The sequence below is a fragment of the Leptosomus discolor genome, chromosome 15 (assembly GCF_034619465.1).
Source record: "Leptosomus discolor isolate bLepDis1 chromosome 15, bLepDis1.hap2, whole genome shotgun sequence".
NCBI classification, from domain to species: Eukaryota; Metazoa; Chordata; class Aves; order Leptosomiformes; family Leptosomidae; genus Leptosomus; species Leptosomus discolor.
In genome coordinates, this window is record NC_141405.1 from 14,008,883 (window position 1) to 14,027,831 (window position 18,949).

An 18,949-nucleotide genomic window follows, 5' to 3' on the forward strand; every position below is an offset into this window, starting at 1 on the left:
CACCGCGGCCCCCCATGACCGGGGCCCCGGGGCTGATGCACCGAGGCCCCCCATGACCGGGGCCCCGGGGCTGATGCACCGCGGCCCCCCCGGAGGCCGGGTCCGGACCCGGCACCTCCCGCCCGTCCCACGCGGTGGGCGTCGCGCGGCGATGGGCGTGTCCCCGCCGGGCCACGCCCCCGGGCCGTTACTTGCGCGCGGCCCGCCCCACCCCTCCCCTCCCCCGAGCCTGCGCCGGCGGCCGCGCGCTCTCCCGTTCTGCCCGGCGCCATGGCGGACCAGCCCGCTGAGGCGGCCCCGGCTCCCGCCGCCCCGGCCCCCCCCGCCGCCCTGCCCTTGCCGGCCCCGCCGGGCGGCTCGCAGCGCCTCCTCTTCTCCCACGACCTGGTGTCGGGCCGTTACCGCGGCTCGGTGCGGTTCGGCCTGGTGCGCCTCATCCACGGCGAGGACTCGGATTCGGAAGAGGAGGAGGGCGGACGCGGGACCGGCGGTGGAGCCGCCAGCTCGGGAGGTTCCGAGTCGGGAGGCCCCGGGACCGGCGGCGCGGAGGAGGGCCGCGCCAGCCCGCTGCGGCGGGGCTACGTGCGGGTGCAGTGGTACCCGGAGGGCATCAAGCAGCACGTCAAGGAGACCAAGGTAACGGGGGCGGCCTCGGGCTCCGCCGGCCCCCGCCGAGGGGGGCGGCCCGCGGCCTGGCTCGGCCTCTGCGTCTCTGTGTGTGTGTGTGTGTGTCCACCACGCCGGGGCGGGGGGCCTGGCTCCGGCTGCAAGGCCGGGGCTCCGCCTTGGAGGCCTCCCGGGGCAGGGGCCTGCGCGGCCTGCCGGTTTGCGGGGCTGCCGGCCGGCTTGGTGGTGTCTGGCCGCTCTGGAGGCACCCGGGAGGGGAGTTATTGCGCCTTTTCTCGTGTTACTCCCCCCCCCCCCCCCCCCTCCCCGTCCTTGCTCGCCGGTGGCGGCGTGCAGCAGTCTGAGCGTGGGGAAGGTGGACGGTGTCCTCCAGAGGTTGAAATCCCTTTCCCTTCCTTCATCGCGCTCCTTCTGGAAGGCCGGCATGGATGCTGCTGGGGCGCTGGGGTTTAGTGGCATAAGGAGAGACCTGCCTGTGAAGGTAATTTGAGCGAGCTTCCAGATCCCTCTTACTTGCTGGGGATGTGGGCCAGTATCTGCCTGTATTGGACAGTGTCGTCATCGCCTGTTCTAGGGGAGTCAACAGCCGAATAGGGAAACCTCGACGAGATAAAGATTTCACGGGCGAGTAACCGTGGTTTGGATCTGCCCTTGTTTACGTGAGCGTTTACCCCCACGCTGATGAGGCACACATAAATCTGTGACCTCTTAATGCTACTTGAAGAGCCACAGGGTGCAGGTCTCTGTTAGAATATTCCCACTTCCCAAAGTTCTTCTGGCGTGGGGTCTCGCCCAGCCTGACTGACAGTACAGAGACAAAAGCGAGCGAGGGGGCACTGTAATAGAGCACAAAGGGGCCTGCGAGGAATGGGCGTTGCACCGAACAAAACAGGCGGCCTGCGCTGTCCTTGCAGCGGAGCAGGTCCCGGCGCTCCTGTGGGGTGGCGGGCGAAAGCGAGAGGCTTCTGGTGTGCTGCCTGCTTTGCTGTTTCAGAAATGGCCCCGTGTGGCGAAGGAGAGACTGAGAGGAAGAAAGGTGTGTTGCAGTCCTACAGGCATCGGTAGGATTGCAAGTGCTAACAGAATGAGCTAAATTTAGGTGGTAGTGTCATTAGACACGTGACCAGTTGGAGATAAGGAAAATGAAAACAGGTATTCAGAAAAGATACTGCCATATGATGTACTTCTACCTTAAAAAAAGCCTTCTTTCTCTAAAGAATCACAATTCAGTCACTGCAGCCTTCCAATAAAGTCTTCATGTGCTGTTGCAGCAAAAATTTGTCCTAAGCTGAGTGTTGTTTTCAGCACCTAAACAAAGCTGCCTCAATTTGGGTGAGTAAACGCAGACTTAGGAGTTGTTACTGGGTTCCCAAACCCAGAAGCGTTAGCTCTGACTTCAGTCACTTGGTACCTGTACCCTTTGCAATGCTAGAAAAAGCTAGACTGGGAAGGATCAGAAATCAAAGACAGTTATGTAAATAAATGGTCTGTCCATCTTTCTTTTTTGTGGTCCTTCTCCTTTGGTGTAGGCATCTTTACCACTCGGGTAATAGACCCTGGGGAGAAGTTTCCTAAGTGCTTGAAGAATTTAGGTGTACTTGTATTGATTTTTCCGTTTGAAAAGCTGCCCACTAACAGAATTGAGAGACATTGCGTACGATCTGTGCTGCAGCTCAGGTTTGCTGAAAACAAATCCGATGTGATTGGAGACACGGTCTGGGACTTACCATTTTGTGGTTATAATCAGGTGTTTTAGCTGTGCACTGACCCAGCCCTTTTTGGGTGACACCAATGTGTGAGAACCAGCCAGGTAAGCCTGACGTGCTTGTCATTGTCCACACTGGGAGGGGTACAAACCGTAGGCACCACATTGTTGTGCTGGGCCTAAAGTTTGTTGGCTTTCGGGTGCTGTTGCCTGCTGTTTGTTATCTGCAGATAGATCTTTTGGCTGCGACTCTGACTCTAGCATCTTTGGCTGTGAGATTCTTGCTCGATGTCCTTAAAAATGTGAACTTGTCCTGATTGCAGCTGAACCATGGATTCAAGAGGGGGGGCCTGTTGCACCCTTTTATTTCCCTGAGCTTTTAGTTCTGCAGTGGATGGAGGGTAAAGGTGCTCTTGGAGCCAGGGCTTTCACTAGCCCCATCTTGTGCCATCGTGTGCCCGTTCTGTACGTTAGATCCTGCTTTCGTGCAGAAGGCTGGGTGCCTGACTGTCCTCCTGTTTGTCAGGCACTTTGAGATCTATGAACTCTGGCACATGCAGTGGATAGAGTGAGTGTTGTAACTGAGGGAGAAATAAAATTGTTGCAAATTTTGAGGATAGTGAAACAGCACCTTCGGTGCTCAGTGCAAAGGTCAAGAGCAGCTTCCTGTACTCAGTTATAATCCTGGAGTTTTCCTGTCTTTAAACTATGGACAGTTAAATAATTTTTTTTTTCAGCTAGGGAATAGATAGGCTAGTAACTTTTACTGTTGCTTCTGGAAGTTCAGTGCTTGCTCTTGCACTCTCCTGCTCGAAATGGTAGGTAGACTGCCACTTCAACCCAAGCACATGGTTACTGATGTTAATAAGTAATAGAAACTTTCTCTTGAAATGAGCTAGCAGCTGGTACAAAGCCCTGCTAGCTCCTCCAATAATAAGTGGTATATCTGAGTGCGTTCCTGCCTTTGATTCCCATGTTGATAGTCACTAGCAATATCATGACAATGCTGTGAATAAAAGAAAAGCCAGAATTTCTTACGCTCTGGATCTATGTGCTCCTTTTCTGCCTTCCGTGACCGCTTTCCCCATTTAAAACACTAGGAAATCATCGTTGCTGGATATTATAAAACCCAAGCGGTCCTGGAAGGAGAAAGCTTCCCTTTCCAAAGATCCATCCATGCCTTGCCTGACCCAGCAAACCTGAAGAGCAGTTCTTCCGGCTTTCTAAAGCCGTATCTCTTCTCTTCATGGTAATGTTTGAATGCTAGAAGTAATTTGCAACTCGAGTTGTGAAAGTACCATGAACGGGTGTGAGCACTTGATGCTTTTTCTAACAAATTAGCAGGAGCACTTGAGACCCAGCTGCCTTTTAATTTCAGGATTTCTCAGCTGTAGGTTTGCATTCCGGCTGCACACTTGAGCCGCCTTTGGGAACTTTACAAAAATGCTTGAAGATATTAGGTATTCGTAAGGTTCACAGGGCGCTCTAAAATGCTGCTGCCCTTCCTCCTGCCTCTCAGCTGAAAACCTCAGAGCTCTCTGCCACCTTTTGTTTCCACAAAGCCTGTGCAAGGCAGATAGGCCTCTGCTGCAGCTGGGGAAAGTGGAAAGTGCAGGTGTTGTGTTTCGGCACCTTATCTAAAGGCCTTCAGCTGGCCAGGCTGCGAGTTCCCTGCCTCCTGTTCTGCCTGCCTCGGAGAATGCTTGCGCTAGCGGCTTGGTGGGGTGCTGTGGTACACGTGCAGTGCCGGTTGATTTACCTGTAAAAGACCTTGCAGGGCCCCAGGACTGTGGCAAGAGTCAAGAAGTGTTTTGGGGTTTTTTTGGAAGTTTTTAGCAGCCTTTTGTTTTGTAAGGTACAGAATACAACTTGGTTTGGGTGGCTGGCTGACTGCATTCAGCTTTGCTTTGGAAACGGATTCAAACTATCAGGGCTCCTCAGACATAATCCACGATCAGCTTGTTAGCTGGAAATTATCTGATGTTATCTCCACAAGCCTCTCTATGAATTCTGCTCTGCTTCATCCCACACAGCCCTTCTGTTCCTTTCCACTCTTCCCTGCTATAAGTTCTTGACCTCAAATATTGAGTCATGAGTATAAGGTTGCAGGAGACATTTCTGAAGACATTATACTCAGGTCATTTCAAGATTTTAATGAATATTTCTTGTCTGAATTCTGCCATATAGTTACTGCTGTGACCTAAACTTTTAAGTTGCAATCTTTCTGTGCTTATACTACAGGAGAAGGAAATACTTTCTTTTACTGAAGGCCTGTGTGTTCCCTCTCTGTCCCTTTACAGCCACTCTCAGCCCTCGCTGCTGGGGATCCCAGCCCAGCAGCACACGCTCTTCAGATGTTAATCCTAGCTAGTGACTCTGTGGAACCTATTTGCAGTTGAAGGATGAAAACAGAGCGCCTTAAAAATCTTCCATCTTCAAACCTGGCAAGACGTTCGCTGTCTGGAAGTGTGGCGATGCAGCGTGGGTACGTTGCAGCGGGTGAAGAGGGATAGCTCTGCCTTGCGTGGGCACGGTCCTTTTTGGGAGCCGTGAGGAAATGCTGGTCACAGTGCAGAACTCTAGTTTTATTGCAGCACACAGATTCCATGCCCATAAACTATTTATACTGGGTTTTATTGCATGAGGAAGCTATATCTAACCCTTTTCTTGCATCTGACATTTCAGTTAGTCTCCCAGGGGGGTTCTTTGAAACCACCTGATGTTTGTAGCTGTTAGAGAAAAGGCTTACTGGAATTTTTGTGGTTCTGTGTAAAAGAATCAGTTTAATGGGTGACCTTTCCATCCTATGAGTATCCATTGCAATGTTACATACCGTTGAGTCGATTCCCTGTTTTACTTTGATTTGTTTGGCTCTTGCAATATAGACTTGGGGTTCATTGTTAATATTTTACTGCAAAAGTGGAATCCTGCACGACTCGCAGTGTCGAAGTCTCAGGAGTATTCAATAGTGTACACTATTACTGTATGGAGAGTTGTTTTGTGTACAGTGTGCGGAGTGAATTGATAATTCAGGAGTCACAAGTGGCCACCTGGGCTAAGCAATTAATTATAACTATTCCAAATCTAGACAGGAGTGTTATTTTTAAAATGGCCGAAACTGCTCCCCGAGCAAGCAGGTTTTGTGATGTGCTGTCTTTCAAGGTGCACCGAGTTTCAATATGCCGGTGTAGCTTAAAAAACAAAGCTAAATCAGTAATGCTCTTAGGACTAGTAAACAAACTGATGTGCACTAAAAGCTTTAGAAGGAATCAATCAAAGGCCTGACAGGCTTTGAAGTACCTGTGTGAGTGAGGCATTTTGCTCCAACTTTCTCATACAAGTTCTTCCTTGGCTGATGTGATGCAGCTCCAATGCAGACTTCTGCAAAGAAGCAGCTTCAAGCAATTTTACAAAGGTACTTTTTTGGCTGAAGGTTCTTCACTGAAGTTAAATGGTAGAAGTGTTGGCAGATGCTTTTTGGGGCATGGTCTTGCTTGCTCATGGCAGCTGTCCTCAGCTCCTCTCTTCAGAGGAAAGACGCTACTTTTAATGTTCGGCATCTGTGTTGGTGCTGGGAAATAATTGGTGTTTGCAAAGCTAAAAGCCTCTTCTCGTTTGACTGTTTAATTACTTGGGGGATTTCAAAGGCTCAGAAGGTGATGACACCTTCCTAAATGCTCCTTAGGAAAAACCTGCCTCGTTGTTTCCACTCTACTGTTACCTCCCACCATGTGCTGTGTTTTTGCCCGGACGGGTGGTTGTGAGCACAGGAGCTGATACTTTTAATCTGAAATCTTTGCACTTGCTTTTGAGGTTGTCAGTCCTGAGTTTTCCTGGAACTGAGATGTGAGATGATGGCTGGGCTTCTTTTTATGTAGTGCTCCAGAGCACTTGAACTGTAACGCAGTTCAGGCTCTACCTTGTGTAGCTGGTGTGTCCCGCTCTTGAGACCTTTAGACCTGTGGCAAGACAGGAGAATGTTAAGTCTGTCTTCTGTCTGGAACACAAACCAACCCGCAGGGAGACTCCATGGTAATGTTTGGGCTTTTTTTGCATTTGCTGTTGTCTGTTAGGCTGCTAAATAGATTGTGTGTGTGTGTCTGAAACCAACATATTCTGCGAACTTGAATTTGCAAAGTTAACTTCAGCAAAAGCCAGTTTCCCTTAATGACAAGGTCCTGGGACTGAGTGGGGGATTTACCTTTGACAGATCTGGGTAAGGTTTTTTTCCTTAATGTTTCTGTGAAGGGAGCGGGAGACTAAGTGGGGGATAGAGTAATAATGGTAAGGGGTGATTAGAAACATGAAATACTATGAAAAACATGTGGGTTTGGCAGTAGAGGTGGTGAGGATCACTGATAACTGTAATGGCTGCAGTGCTTTCTGACGTGCCTGAGTTTCAAGTTGACAGGTGTCATTTTAGTTTTACTGCTCTTTTTGGTCTGTGCTGAACGAGTTGCACGGCGGGTCCGACACCTGCGGTGGTAAGCCAGGGCACTCGCAGCCCAGCTTTGTGCGGTTAGGTGTGCTTTGGCTCGGCTGCATTTCTTGATAGAAAGCATCTCTTACTGTGCATTTTGGGATTATTCTTACCTACCTCGTGCTTTGGCCAGGCAATAGAAGTGGCCCAAGTGGAAACTGGATGTTTACTGGGCTGAAATCTTGAGTGTGATGTAGTTGGAAATAAACATATTAATGGTGGATGTGGACTTCATAACTCTAGGTTGGATATGTGCTTGTGCGGGAGAGGTGTGGGGAAGTACAGGTGATGTTATGTTTGTCTTCTGCCCTTGTGTAGGATTTAAAGCAACTTAATGGCGAGATAAATCCAATAAGCACCTGCAGGTGGAATTCCTCCCGCTGGCAGAATATGGCATGTAGATCGAGGCCAAGTACATGGGTTGAGAGTGGTCAGATTTAAGACTGAGAAATCTGTACCTCTGTACACTAGGCTGCTTTTTGGGTTGATTTTTAAAGAAATGACATCATCTTTATGCTTTGTTCATCCTTCTCCATTGGTCAGGTGCCTGTTGCACCGGAGAAGCTCTGTGACTATGGAGGAGGTTGCAGTTCAGTTCAGAGTATGGGGAAGACTTCAGCTAAATAGCATTGATGCCTGTATGCTGTGAGCTTGGAGCGTATCTATCTACTAACCTACTGGTCTAAACTTTAAAAAATGAATAATTAGAGATGTGTGGAAGTGGTGTCTAGAGCAGTTAATCAATGAGACTCTAGTTTGGAGGGGGGCATGCATTGGACTTGCTCTGTTGGCTTCTGGCATGGGGTAGAAGGTTGTTGAGATATGTAAGGGGGGCAGGTGGAAGCGAAGATACAAAATACTTTTTGTGCACATATGCCAAGATCTTGAAAGTGGGACGCATCAAGGTACATCTTAAATAATTTGCCTGGTTTTTCAAGGGATTTGAAACAACCAGCTCCCTGCTATGGATGTATGTTGGATGCTCTAGGTAGGTAGGTTCTTTGTGATTGCAAAGCAGATTTTTTTTTTTTTCCCCTGCTTTTGCCATTGTCTTTAAAATCGTGACCACTGCTTCTTTCCTCGTCAGCTGGTGCTGTAACTCTTTGAAACGAATGGGCAGCATGAAGGCTGTTGTAGGAGGTTAATCCAAGGACTTGCAGCAAAGCAGGCTAGGAGGGAAGAGGAACACTTGGTATCTTACTGTAGCTTCCAGGCCAGGAAAAAATTGAATTCACAGGAGTAAATTTGAAACAAGGAAAGCCTGCTCAGCTTGCATTTGTAGTGGTATCACTTCACAGCCTCTGGTTACAGTCTCTTGAGTTGAAGAGAAACTGGGTAGCTATGCCCTTGGTCCATTAAGCAGCATTGGTTTTGTACAATAAAATTGCAACAGTGGTACCATGTGTTCAGCACACATCAAACACAGCCTCAGTTGTTTGTTCTTACTGCTGCCTGTAAAGCTATTAGCTTTTCTGCTTGTGAGGGAGGGGTTTGGAGACTGACAAGTGAAGAGGGCTATTTAATCACCAGCTGAAAAGATCAGGAGCTTAAGGCTTTTAACTGTGTCTCTTAGCCCAAAGCTGGGAGTTCCTGGTGCATCATTCCTGTTGAAGTGACTGGGTACGGTTTTCGTTCGTCAGTGGGTGATGAACCTTCTGCTTAGTGAAATACACTAATACTGAGAGAGCTGGAATTAGTTCCATCATGACTGATTTATTTTTTACGTACTTTTGAAAGGATATAACTTCTTTGAGAATAAAAGTGTTTTGTGTATGAATCATTTTGGTTGTAAGAAACGGTGCTGCTTCTCTGCTGATAAGGATACTTAGCAAGTAAGTAGCACTTTTCATCTTCAAAGCGTTTTCCGGGCTCTGATGTGGCAGTGCCTCTTTGGCTGGGCCTGTTGGAAAGGTGACAAAAACTTCTCTCTCAGGTGACTCTGGGTAAGACAGCCGGCATCAGTGCTGCCGGGCCCTGCTGGTGTTTTCCTGTGTGTGCTCGGTGCCTTCTCTATTTGACCCTGCCCGATCATGCTCCAGAGAGCATGAGCTGTCTGCTTGGTGCAAAGAACTTTTGACATTGCTCAGTGCAGTTATAGCTAGAGACTTCTCTCTGGGCAAGTTACTCTCACTCCGAACCGTAATCCGTTGGTTATTCGGCATACATGTAAAATGGGATGCTTGGATACTAGACAGCATACTGTATCTCTTGGTATTGAGGAACTCGAGTTGGATTTGATTTTACTCATGTGAGTAGCTAAACTGAGTAACCTAGCATTTTTAAAAGTTAGTTTAGGTAGAAATCTAGTGAGCTGTGAGTTTTGCAGGGCTGGGTTAGAAATGTGGTCAGTGAAGAGCAGCCTAGATGTAGGCTGGTAACTTCATTCATAGTAGTGTTTCTTGAATCAAAGGGGTGTTTCAGGCCTCTTGGCTCAAGCTACATTGTGAAATAACTGGTCCTAGATCTCAGTCCTCAGTGAAATTGTTGGCAGCAGCTATGCTGCAACACAGCTGGAGCTGGAGTAGCACTCTGATCTCCAAGGAGCCTTTGTGTTTTCCTTCATCCGGCTTTACTCCACATGGCACTGAAATGGCCACTTCTGCCTTACCTGCTGCCAGAGAGGAGTCAGAGGGCTCAGGTCCTGCAGCGTGGGGCTCAGCTGCCCTTCCCGGCAGCTGCCCGGCCCCAGTGGCGGTGCTGCTGCTGGCCTCTGCCCTCACACCTTTGATTTTCAGTATTTGAAGTGAGTGTGCGTGGAGCACTGTTTAATATTTTTGTTCAGGATTGATCAGATTTCCAGCAAGGCCCTACTTGTCCTTTGGCTTTGCCCTTCTGTCTGCTTTTGAAGATGAAAGTTGGGTTTTTCCCTTGGAAGGTGAGTTATGTGTCTAACCCAAGTGAATAATTCTCATGACTATTGCAAGAAATATTCATGCTTCTGTTGAGCGTCTGAGTCCAAGTTCCTTGGAACAGCATTAGACTTGAGACAAAATAGCCACATTTTCTAAATTTAGAGTTACTACGCAGTTGTGTAACTGGCTGGAAATGGTACATAATGAACTGCCTCTTCATATTTGTTTCACCCTTAACACATGCAGCTTCTGTCAGAAGCCGTTTCTCTGTCCGTGTGCCACAGGTTGTAAAAGTTGCTCTGGTTGCCCATGCTGAAGTACAGTCTTGTCTTAGTGAGTCGCCAGTGGGCTTCAGTTTAAAGCAGAAAATGGGAGCTGGGGAGAGGGAGGAATCTCCATCCTTCCTGGAAAACTTCTGGGTTTGTTTGGGGTTTTTTTTAAGTCTGCAGATGTGGATGATTCATTTGCTTCCTGTAAGGGATGGGCTGGCCAACACTTCGGGTGTATTCCAGAGAGCTTGGGAAGCTCTTCCTAAGGAGGTGTGGTAGTATATAGTGTTTCCTCCTTGGGATGTGTTTAATGCAGCTTGTGATTGATGAACATAGACCTGAATTATCTTGACTGTGGAATTTTTCTGAACTGGAGCAAACTTCACAGGATGAAGCAAGTTGCTTCTGAGACTGTTTACCTCTATATATTCCTGAAATACAGGAAAGAAGAGAGCACCTTGCAGAATTACACAGCAGGGAAGGTGACACGGCACAGAAAATACCAGCATTCCTGGCTGCTTAGATTGGGAAGAAACTTCAGGATTTTTTTTAACATGTTAATTGATATTTGTATCATCCTAATGTGGCAGCTGTCAATGTTTTGAGATCTTACTTTGTGTAAAAATAAGACAATCAGATTCAGAGTGTGTTATTGGCTCTGTAACTACCTTTCCACCCAGAACATCTGACCTGTGTAGCTGAATTGGCTTATTTGCCCTTTTGACTCTGGGGCTAGAAACATCCTCTATTTAGTTTTGGGTGGTGGGGGGGATGGTGCTGGTACATGACAGAGAAATGTCTCGTTTGGTTCACAGACAATATCTGCCCTGCAATGATAAAGCAAAGTGCTAGGTACGGGGTGACTTTACTATTATAAACTGTGTTCTGGGCAAGAACTCCCTGTGAGTGCTCAGGAGCACTCCAGGCTAGTACTAGCCAAGGGCATCCTGAGCCAGTCCCTGCTGTCACTGTGGCAGCTGCCTGCTTGGTGTGTCCAACAGGGAAGGTCTGTCATAAAAAGTTAACTGTTTGCTTTGATTTCTGGAATGAGGAAGCTGTTCCAATCATGATGAGAAAATTTGTAATTTCTAGCATAAACGTGCAAGCAGTTTACACCCATCTCTTCTTGTAAAAAGCAAACCTGGCTCCTAAATAACTTGTTGTCTTTATAAATGTGCTATTATATGATGAAGCACAATCATTTTCTCCCTTTTCACCCCCAGACTGTGTATCACCAACTTCCTTGCCAGACGGGCTCTTTCCTGCTCATCTTGCAGCCCTTGTCTGCACCTACTCCAGCTCTCACCATGCTTTCTTGATCAGGATTGACTCTGGCTGCCCTGATCAGCCTTGAGTACTTTGTTGAATGGTATTAATGTTTCTTTCCTGAGGCTGCTTTTATCCGAGCCCAAGTGTTAGATGAAAACTTAACACTTCCCGTATCGAGCACTCTTTGTATTTCATGGGAATATTATGTGATCGGCTCTCGTATTTCTTGTTTTGTTGGAGATATTAGAGAAAGATTAATAATTTATAGGAAATAAATATCACAAATATGGTAATTGATGTGGTCACTGTAATGCATATGTAAAAATCTTTAATTGGGGGAGGTTTTTTGTTGTTTGGTTTTTTTTTCCCCCAGTGTTGACACTTTGAGCTTTGGAAGAAATCCAGGCTGAGTTCCTGGCTTCCTTTAAATCATATTGTCTGGCTTGTTTTGGTTTTTTTTCTATTCTCAGTAACATAGTTTGGTACCAGATTGTCATCTATAGGTACAGGTTATCACTTGGAATCTATCTGCTCTTACACAATAATTGTGAGTTGAATCATGTCTTATGTTAGTGTAGTGAATGTGACCTGAGTGTGTGTTGCACTAGTTCTGCGCATTCTGCTTTTTAACTGGCATTCCCATGCAAACACCCAATGTGTATTCACACCTAATGTTGTCTCTCTCACGGTGATGCTTTGGCTTCTTTTGTTTCTGCCCCACGAAGTTGCTTTCTCCTCAGATTACAGCAGCCTTTATCATTAGCATGTGTACAACCATGCAGGCAAGGCAGTTTTGTAGACAAAATACTCTTATCTGAGAATTCCCATAGCTGGCATACTTGCTGTAAAGCCAGCGCTCACTGCAAAAGCTTGCTTTTTTCTTTTTCTCTTTAGTGGTTGTGGAGATGGCTGGAAACTGGTGAGCCCTACACGTTGGGTTTGACAAGCTGCCTTTGACCTTCTTGGCTGTAGTCAGTCTAATCGCCCACCCTACCTCTGATAGTTACTATTGAGCGTGCTGTAAGGCCCATGGTGACCGACGTGAACCTTAGCTTTCTCTTGTGGTAACTTAATTAATCTCTCTAATCTGGCATTGATAAGTGTTTGCTGTCAGGAGAGCTGTGATGAGAAATGAAGGGATTGAAAAGATCAGCTTTTAAAGGTGGGGTTTGTAGGGCAGATTCCTGTCTCCGTCCTCCTGTACCTGCTTTTCTAAATGAGTGTTGTGCTCTAATGCTGCTCAGGGTGAGTGCATGGAGGGGGCGACAAACCCAGCGTGGAAAGCCCTTGCTTTCCAGAACTTGTGTCTTTACAACCGCTTAGTACCATTTGGGCTGGCAAGCCATTTTGTAGAAGCATTTATGAGCAATCTTAGAAGTCTGCTGCGCAGCTCCTATCTGCATCTCCTTGGTGCTGGAAGAATCATTTGCTGTGATGGTGGCAGTGAACTGAACACCCCAGGGGCTGGAGAGTCCGTGATAGTTGTTCTGGAAAGCAGCCTAAGAAATCTTTATGAAATGCCGTTTGTTCTCGTTAGCGCTGCTAACTCAGCTACAGCTCAGACTGCCTGCCTCTGATCTACAGTGCTGGCAATGTTTGAATGAAGGCTTAAAACAAAAGATCAAGGATTAGACGCAGAATGACATTCATAGCATCATTGTCCAACCTGTATGTACTACTGTGCATGGTAGAAAAGACACAAATTGCAGTTCTTGAGTATTTGCTAGCTTGGCTCTTAGCTCAGCTGGCTGCTGCTGGGCTGTAAGAGAATCAGGTGTGTTACTGCTACTGTAGACAAAAGTTTGTTGTGGTAGCAGGTCTTTTTTCACAGCTCTTTCATTTTCATACCATTTTGCTGCTTCAGAGGGCCTTAAGTGTTCTGGCCCTTTGATTAGGCTTAGTTTTCTCCCTGCACCAGGATCTCTAGTGCCTCAGAGACACTTTCTTTCCACCCAGTTATCCTCATATCTTTGCTATTTTCATTTTTCTCTGGGAGTTAACTTATTCAGGGCAATAGCATGTTTGTCTCTCAAGAGCATGGTCCACACCCTGCTCTGGATGGTGGCAGACCTGTCCAATGCTTTGCCTACCCAGCTGGCATGGCATCTGTTTGCCCTCTCATTTTTCTAGTTTCATCAGAAAAAAAATCCTTATGTTCTCAAAATGCTTAATTGGTTAAGTAGGACCTTCTAGCCTGGGAGTGTTGCATCTGAATGGAGGAGTGATGTTGAGCTGGGTTTTTAGCTTCTCCTTCGAATGAATGATGCTGGTATATGAGCTAAAAGGGCATTTTTTCCCACTAAATTGCTTTAGAGTATTTGAAAAGAAGCAGGATTATTTGTGTTCTGAAGAAGAGTAAAACAAAGGGTATTATGTTCCCATGTGGAAATGAGGCTCTGGTGGGAACATTGCAAGGTTAGTACATGCTGTGTGCCTAGCTAGTACTGCTACTTCCAGCTTAGCCTCATCAAACATTGCCTTGGAGTTTATCTGGTGCTTTCAGGCGAAGGAAGGCACCTGTGATTTAGCAAAGTGGCAAATCTCCGTAAGAGCCCAGGAAGAGGAAGAGCTTTTAATCATAAATGACAAATCTGTGATTTGCACCCGGGACTCAAGTGATGGGTGAAATTACCCTTCTTGACACCCGCCTTGCTGTAAGTAGCTATTTTAACTGGGGGCAGGTGCTACTGAAATGTCACTTGGGTGAAATCTGAGTGATGTGTTGAATGCCTGTGTCTGAGCAGAGAGAGGCATTGTCTTGCATCATCGGATGTATCGAAAGCTGCGCATCTCTGCCAAGAGATGTTGTAATGGTGAGATAGCTATTTTATCAGAGCTGCTCTTTGAAGTGTTTTGAAACTAATATTTTCTTGAATCGTCTCAGTGCTCCATTCACAAAAGCTGCTGCTGTTAAAATGTCACACTGATAGATATGTATTGTTTTTATCCCACCCTACTCCCCCACTGTAAGTGATTTTTTTTTTTTTTAGGAAACTCTACACTTTTTCGGTTCCCCACTTTTATGCACATCACAAGGGTGTCGGGTTTTTTCCCATTATTATGAAAAGAAGTGTTGTTTGAGTGCCCAGACTGTTAGTAACATCTAGCAATATGCTTTTTGCTGCAGTGTTCAAGTATCTTCACAATTCTCTTTTTATAATTGTCCTCTGAAAGAGTAGACTGTGGTGGCTTCCCCATTGAAACATTTATCCATCACATGCTGTCTCTGCAATATTGCTGTGGGACTAGGCTTCTGATGCTGATGTTTTCTGCAAGAGGAAAACTGCAGTTTGTCTTGATCCATTCAACCCTGACATGTTACTTGAACTTTGTGGAGAGGTCTGTGACTGGTGAATATGGTAGAAGAAAAGTAGGATCGGAAAATTTTACTTGCCTTTATCACACTATGAGATGACGAACTCTACCGATCATCAGTTCCACTTGAGATGAGAGCAGCAGCTTCTTTTTAAACTTCATTGCCATCTTTTTTTAAAGCTACTGTACCAAAATCATCTTTGGTAGATGAAATAGATCTGTGACTTTTAAATCATAGGCTTTGACTTTTACGCCAACTTCTGATCATTGGGCTGTTCTTGTTCAAAAGGTTCATAACCCCTAAATGCTTTACCACTGAGGTGCTTAGAGGCTTCAGGTGGCTGGATGGTGCCTTTTTGCGGTTACCTTTATTGCTTTATTGAGCTAGTAAGGTATTGGTAAAAATCTGACACCCAATGCCTGTGGAAGTCATCTCAGTGTTGCCCTGCTCGTGACTGTCAAGGAGACTTAGTGCCTCCCATTTTGTGTTACCATCTCAGCTTAGGTTGCTGTCCAGACTGAAAGCTAGGAAGAACTCTGAATTTGGGGCTGAAACAACATGTGTGATTTTTCCGTGGAAGACAAAAGCATGATAAGAATATAGTTGGAGGCTCCATCCTGGAGGGGTGCAGAAATCAAAGTAGTAAGAGCTGGAGTTTCCTTAAAATCATTTCACCCAGAAAGGTGACATTTGCCTCTTCTCTTGGGTTGAAAATGCAGGTTTCTGATAGAACTGTATGGTGGTCTGCTATTTAATTAATAATTTACTAATTATTGCGGTACTTCAATACAAACCATCTATCAGTGCAACCTTTTCAGGCAGGGGTTGGTTTCAGAGGTGGCTTGCGTTTCTGCTGGGACTCTGCCACAAACAATTTGTATTACTGCTGATCAGGTACACAGAAGGGGACACCCTTCTTGTTACGTTGCAGCTTGAATATAAAAGTTGGCTTAAGTTTCCCTAAAAATCTGGGGTTAAACTTTACTTCTAAAACAAATAAATGTTCCACTGTGGGCACTTCATATTTTTAGGTAATTGTGAAAAGTAACCTCATCTTGTTCTAAGGTCCGAATTGGCAAAAGGAAAGAGATGAGATCAGTTTATAGTGTGCTTAGGATATTCAGTGGCTCCATAAACCCTTCTGTATGGATTTTCAGTGAGATTGGTTATTTCTTGTTGTGTAGAGAATAGTAGCTCTGTGGGCAGGCAGACCTCATGGGTTGAAGCCTTTGGAAAAATCTGCTTGTCCTACCTCCTCCAGTTGCTTGGACTCCAGGCCAGAAGTAGTTAGTGGCTTTGTACTCCTGATTGTGCTTCTCTGGCTGAGTTTGGAAACAAAACACTAAAATGGCAAGGGAAATGACAGTTCTGCAAAGGGGTGTGTGAGGAGAGGGAGGAAGATGAGCAGCCTTCAGCTCTTCATCCCTTGCCGACACTGTTGTGCTCTGGTAGAGGACAGCGTGAGAGTGCGTACTTGCACACAGCTGAGTTTGGGATCTTTGTTTTGTTTCCCCAAGTCTGGCACACAGGATGGAAAAGTTTGAGAGAAGAAGTGATGCTGAACGGCACCAGGAACTGGAGAGGTGCTGGTGCTGCAGCGTGGGAGTAGGATGTGGTAGGAATGATGCCTGCGGTGGTGGGTCGTGCTGCAGTGCCAGGCTCGGGTCTGTCCTGTGGTAGGTAGCCTGGGTCTGGCTGCCAGGCAAGGTCCTTTTCACTAACATCCAGCAGCCCGTGTCTCAGTAGAGCTGTGCTTGTGAAGGGAAGGAGTTTATACTGTAACAAAGGAGAGGGCGGGCTTGTTTCCTTCCAGTTGGAGGGAACTCTAAGCCCGATCTCTCCTTAGTTTGCTCTGTTTGGGTTGATGTGAACAAAAGGGGAAATTGTGGATTTTTTCCGTCTGTGGCTTTCTTGCCACACCCCTGGTGAGCTACTACCTGTTTAAATCTCAGACCTATTTCTCGTTGTTTTGTGACAGCCTGTTGTATGCACATTCTCTGTGCACCTCCTGATCTTAACTGCTTAGTGTACCAAAGCAGGAGTTTTTACTGCTGTCAGTATTGTTGAGCTTTGCAGTGCTGGGTATATTCTCATCTGCATCATGCTTCAACAAAGCTATAACAGCCTTTGGGGGTATCAGGCGTCTTTATTGCTGGTGGTGATGAAGAGGGCAGAAAAACAGTGTGGTTTAGATTGTAAAAGTTGTTGGTTTTTAAATATCTAAAACTTACACAGGCTTGTAAAAGTGTAAATCTTAAACATGTCCTGATGGGGAGAATGCTTTGATCAAATTAGTGTTTTCCAAAGGCTGTGGCAGCGAGGTGTGTTATTCTGTCGCTGCTTTTTCTAGCCCTTCTCTGTTCCTGTTGCAGCCCTGATGCCCTTTGTTGTCCCTGTAGCCTGATGCCCTGCAAGACAGGCTGTGTCCATGTCCAGGGTGAGCCTGGGGGAAGCCCTGAGCTGCTCAGGCGGAGCCCTGAGGGGTAGGCCTGGCTCCCTGGACACACTGTCCCAGAGCAGTTTTGCACAAATTCCTTCTCTTTTGAGCCTTCGGTGGTTCCTTTCTGCGTTTTTGTGTTTTCTTAGGGTGGTGTTGGGGGGGTGTGTGTGGTTTGGGTTTGGTTTTTTTGCTGCCTCTGCATCAGTAGAGAGGAGAGGCTGTATCTTGGAAACAGTTTGAATTTCCCAAAAGTTTTTGGAAACAAGGGTGAGCTGTAATCCTTACATGGGAGTTGTTGCTCCCTTTCTATATTTTAGTGCAGCTGCTGAGTCTCCTTGTCTGTATGTTCCCTTTACTAATGGCTCATATGCTCCTTTCCTGTGGAGACAAGTTAAGGTTGCTGCCTGCCCCAAAGGCAACTTCTGATTTTTGTCTTCCTCCTCAAACCGATGGTGACTGCAGTTTCATCAGGAGACAACTCCTTGCACAACGAGGTAAAGCAGCTGGCCGGGCTCACTGGGGACATATGGAGGCTTTGGTGTTCACTGATCCCAGAAGTCTCCGGAGCAGAGGGTGCTGGTCACATCAGGCTTCAGATACTGCCTGCCCTTATTTGAACTGGATGGCTTTTTTACCACTCTCTCGGAGCTTCTGTAAGCTGTGTGTTATCTGAAGAGACATGACGCTGCTCCATCCATCCCTGCTGAATCCTGAAAAAATGCTGGAGCTGATTAAAGAGGCACATTCCCTCTGGAGATGGGCCTCCTTCGAGCAAAGGAATGTAGGTCATGGTTAAGTATGTAAAATGAAAAAAGACTCCATTGTAATGGCAGCATTTCACCTAGATAATCCAGTGAGGTCCTTGCACTAATAGAAAACCTGTTCTTACACATACACTATTTAATGTGACTCATTAAGCAAACCTAATTAAGTGGCAGCTTCAGCCCTGCTAAATGCCATGGCACATGTGATTCTTAAGGCTTTAGGGCTGGCATCCTGACCAGTGCATCCTCCTGTCTGCCATGTTTTCTCTATCCAAATTGTTATTCTCAGCCTTCAGTGCTCAAGGCAAGGGTAAAGGAGGAAAGCAGTGAGGTGTGAGGCGCCGTTAAGTACCTGATAGGATAAAGGTAATGTTGCATACATGGCCATCTGAGCCAGGCACGTAGCTCCAGGGTAATAAGAAATGAATCCGGACGGATGAATTAAGTGGGATGGAAGCTGGCTGTGCGGAGAAGGGGGATGCTCTGTGTTCACTGTGTGAATCTTTTGCAAAGGCCTGTGTCATGACATGCAGCTGTCCTGACGCACACCTGATAAGGGGTGCATGTGAAATAGAAATCTGACAGAAAGACAACAAATGCCTGTTGGCAGCGAGTCGGAGGCTGGTGGTTGTATTATGCTGATGTTCACGGTTGAGGACCTTTCACTACAGGATTCTGCTGCATCAGGTGCTTCCTGGATTTTTTTTGTTTGTGGTAAGAACACGGTGTGTCATTTTATATTCATGGCAAAAATATCCCTTTTGCTGCTTTTTCTGTATGCTCAACATACTTTCTAATCTTGACAGTATCTTGAGTTACTTTAGTGTGAGAGTATATACTTGAGTATGTGCAGACTGTACGCCTTCAAATGGAGAAGTGCCGTATTTTTGGATTATTACTGCCTGCTATTTGACCATGCACCTGATTTTTCGTAGCTACTGTGTTCAACCCCAGCGCTAGCTGCATTTCAGTGGCTGATGGCACAGTACCTTTGCATACGCATAGCCTGCAAAGCTGAGGGCTCTTTCAAGTAAAGATCACTGTTGGAAGCATAGGAGCGTACTGGTAGTGGCTGGTCTGACTTGGTTTGAGTTGCTGCTGGAAGTTACACATCCTATTCAGGAGCCTGCCAAATTTGAGAACTGTACAGTGGCAATTAATGAGTAGGGGCAGTTTTAAGGAAGAACCTAGTTTGTTTAGGAATGACAGGCAGTGTAGTGCGGCTGA

The 18,949-nt window shown here is 46.5% G+C and overlaps 1 protein-coding gene across 2 annotated transcripts in view; it reads left to right on the forward strand.

Annotated features, from left to right (window-relative positions):
• Nucleotides 1-270: 270 nt before the first annotated feature.
• Nucleotides 271-18,949, forward strand: part of UBE2O (ubiquitin conjugating enzyme E2 O) — a 63,981-nt gene continuing 45,302 nt past the window's right edge. For both annotated transcript variants that reach the window (XM_086473568.1, XM_086473569.1), the window contains exon 1: nt 271-636. In XM_086473568.1, coding sequence (XP_086329694.1) covers nt 271-636 — 366 coding nt within the window. The remainder of the gene's footprint in view (nt 637-18,949) is intronic.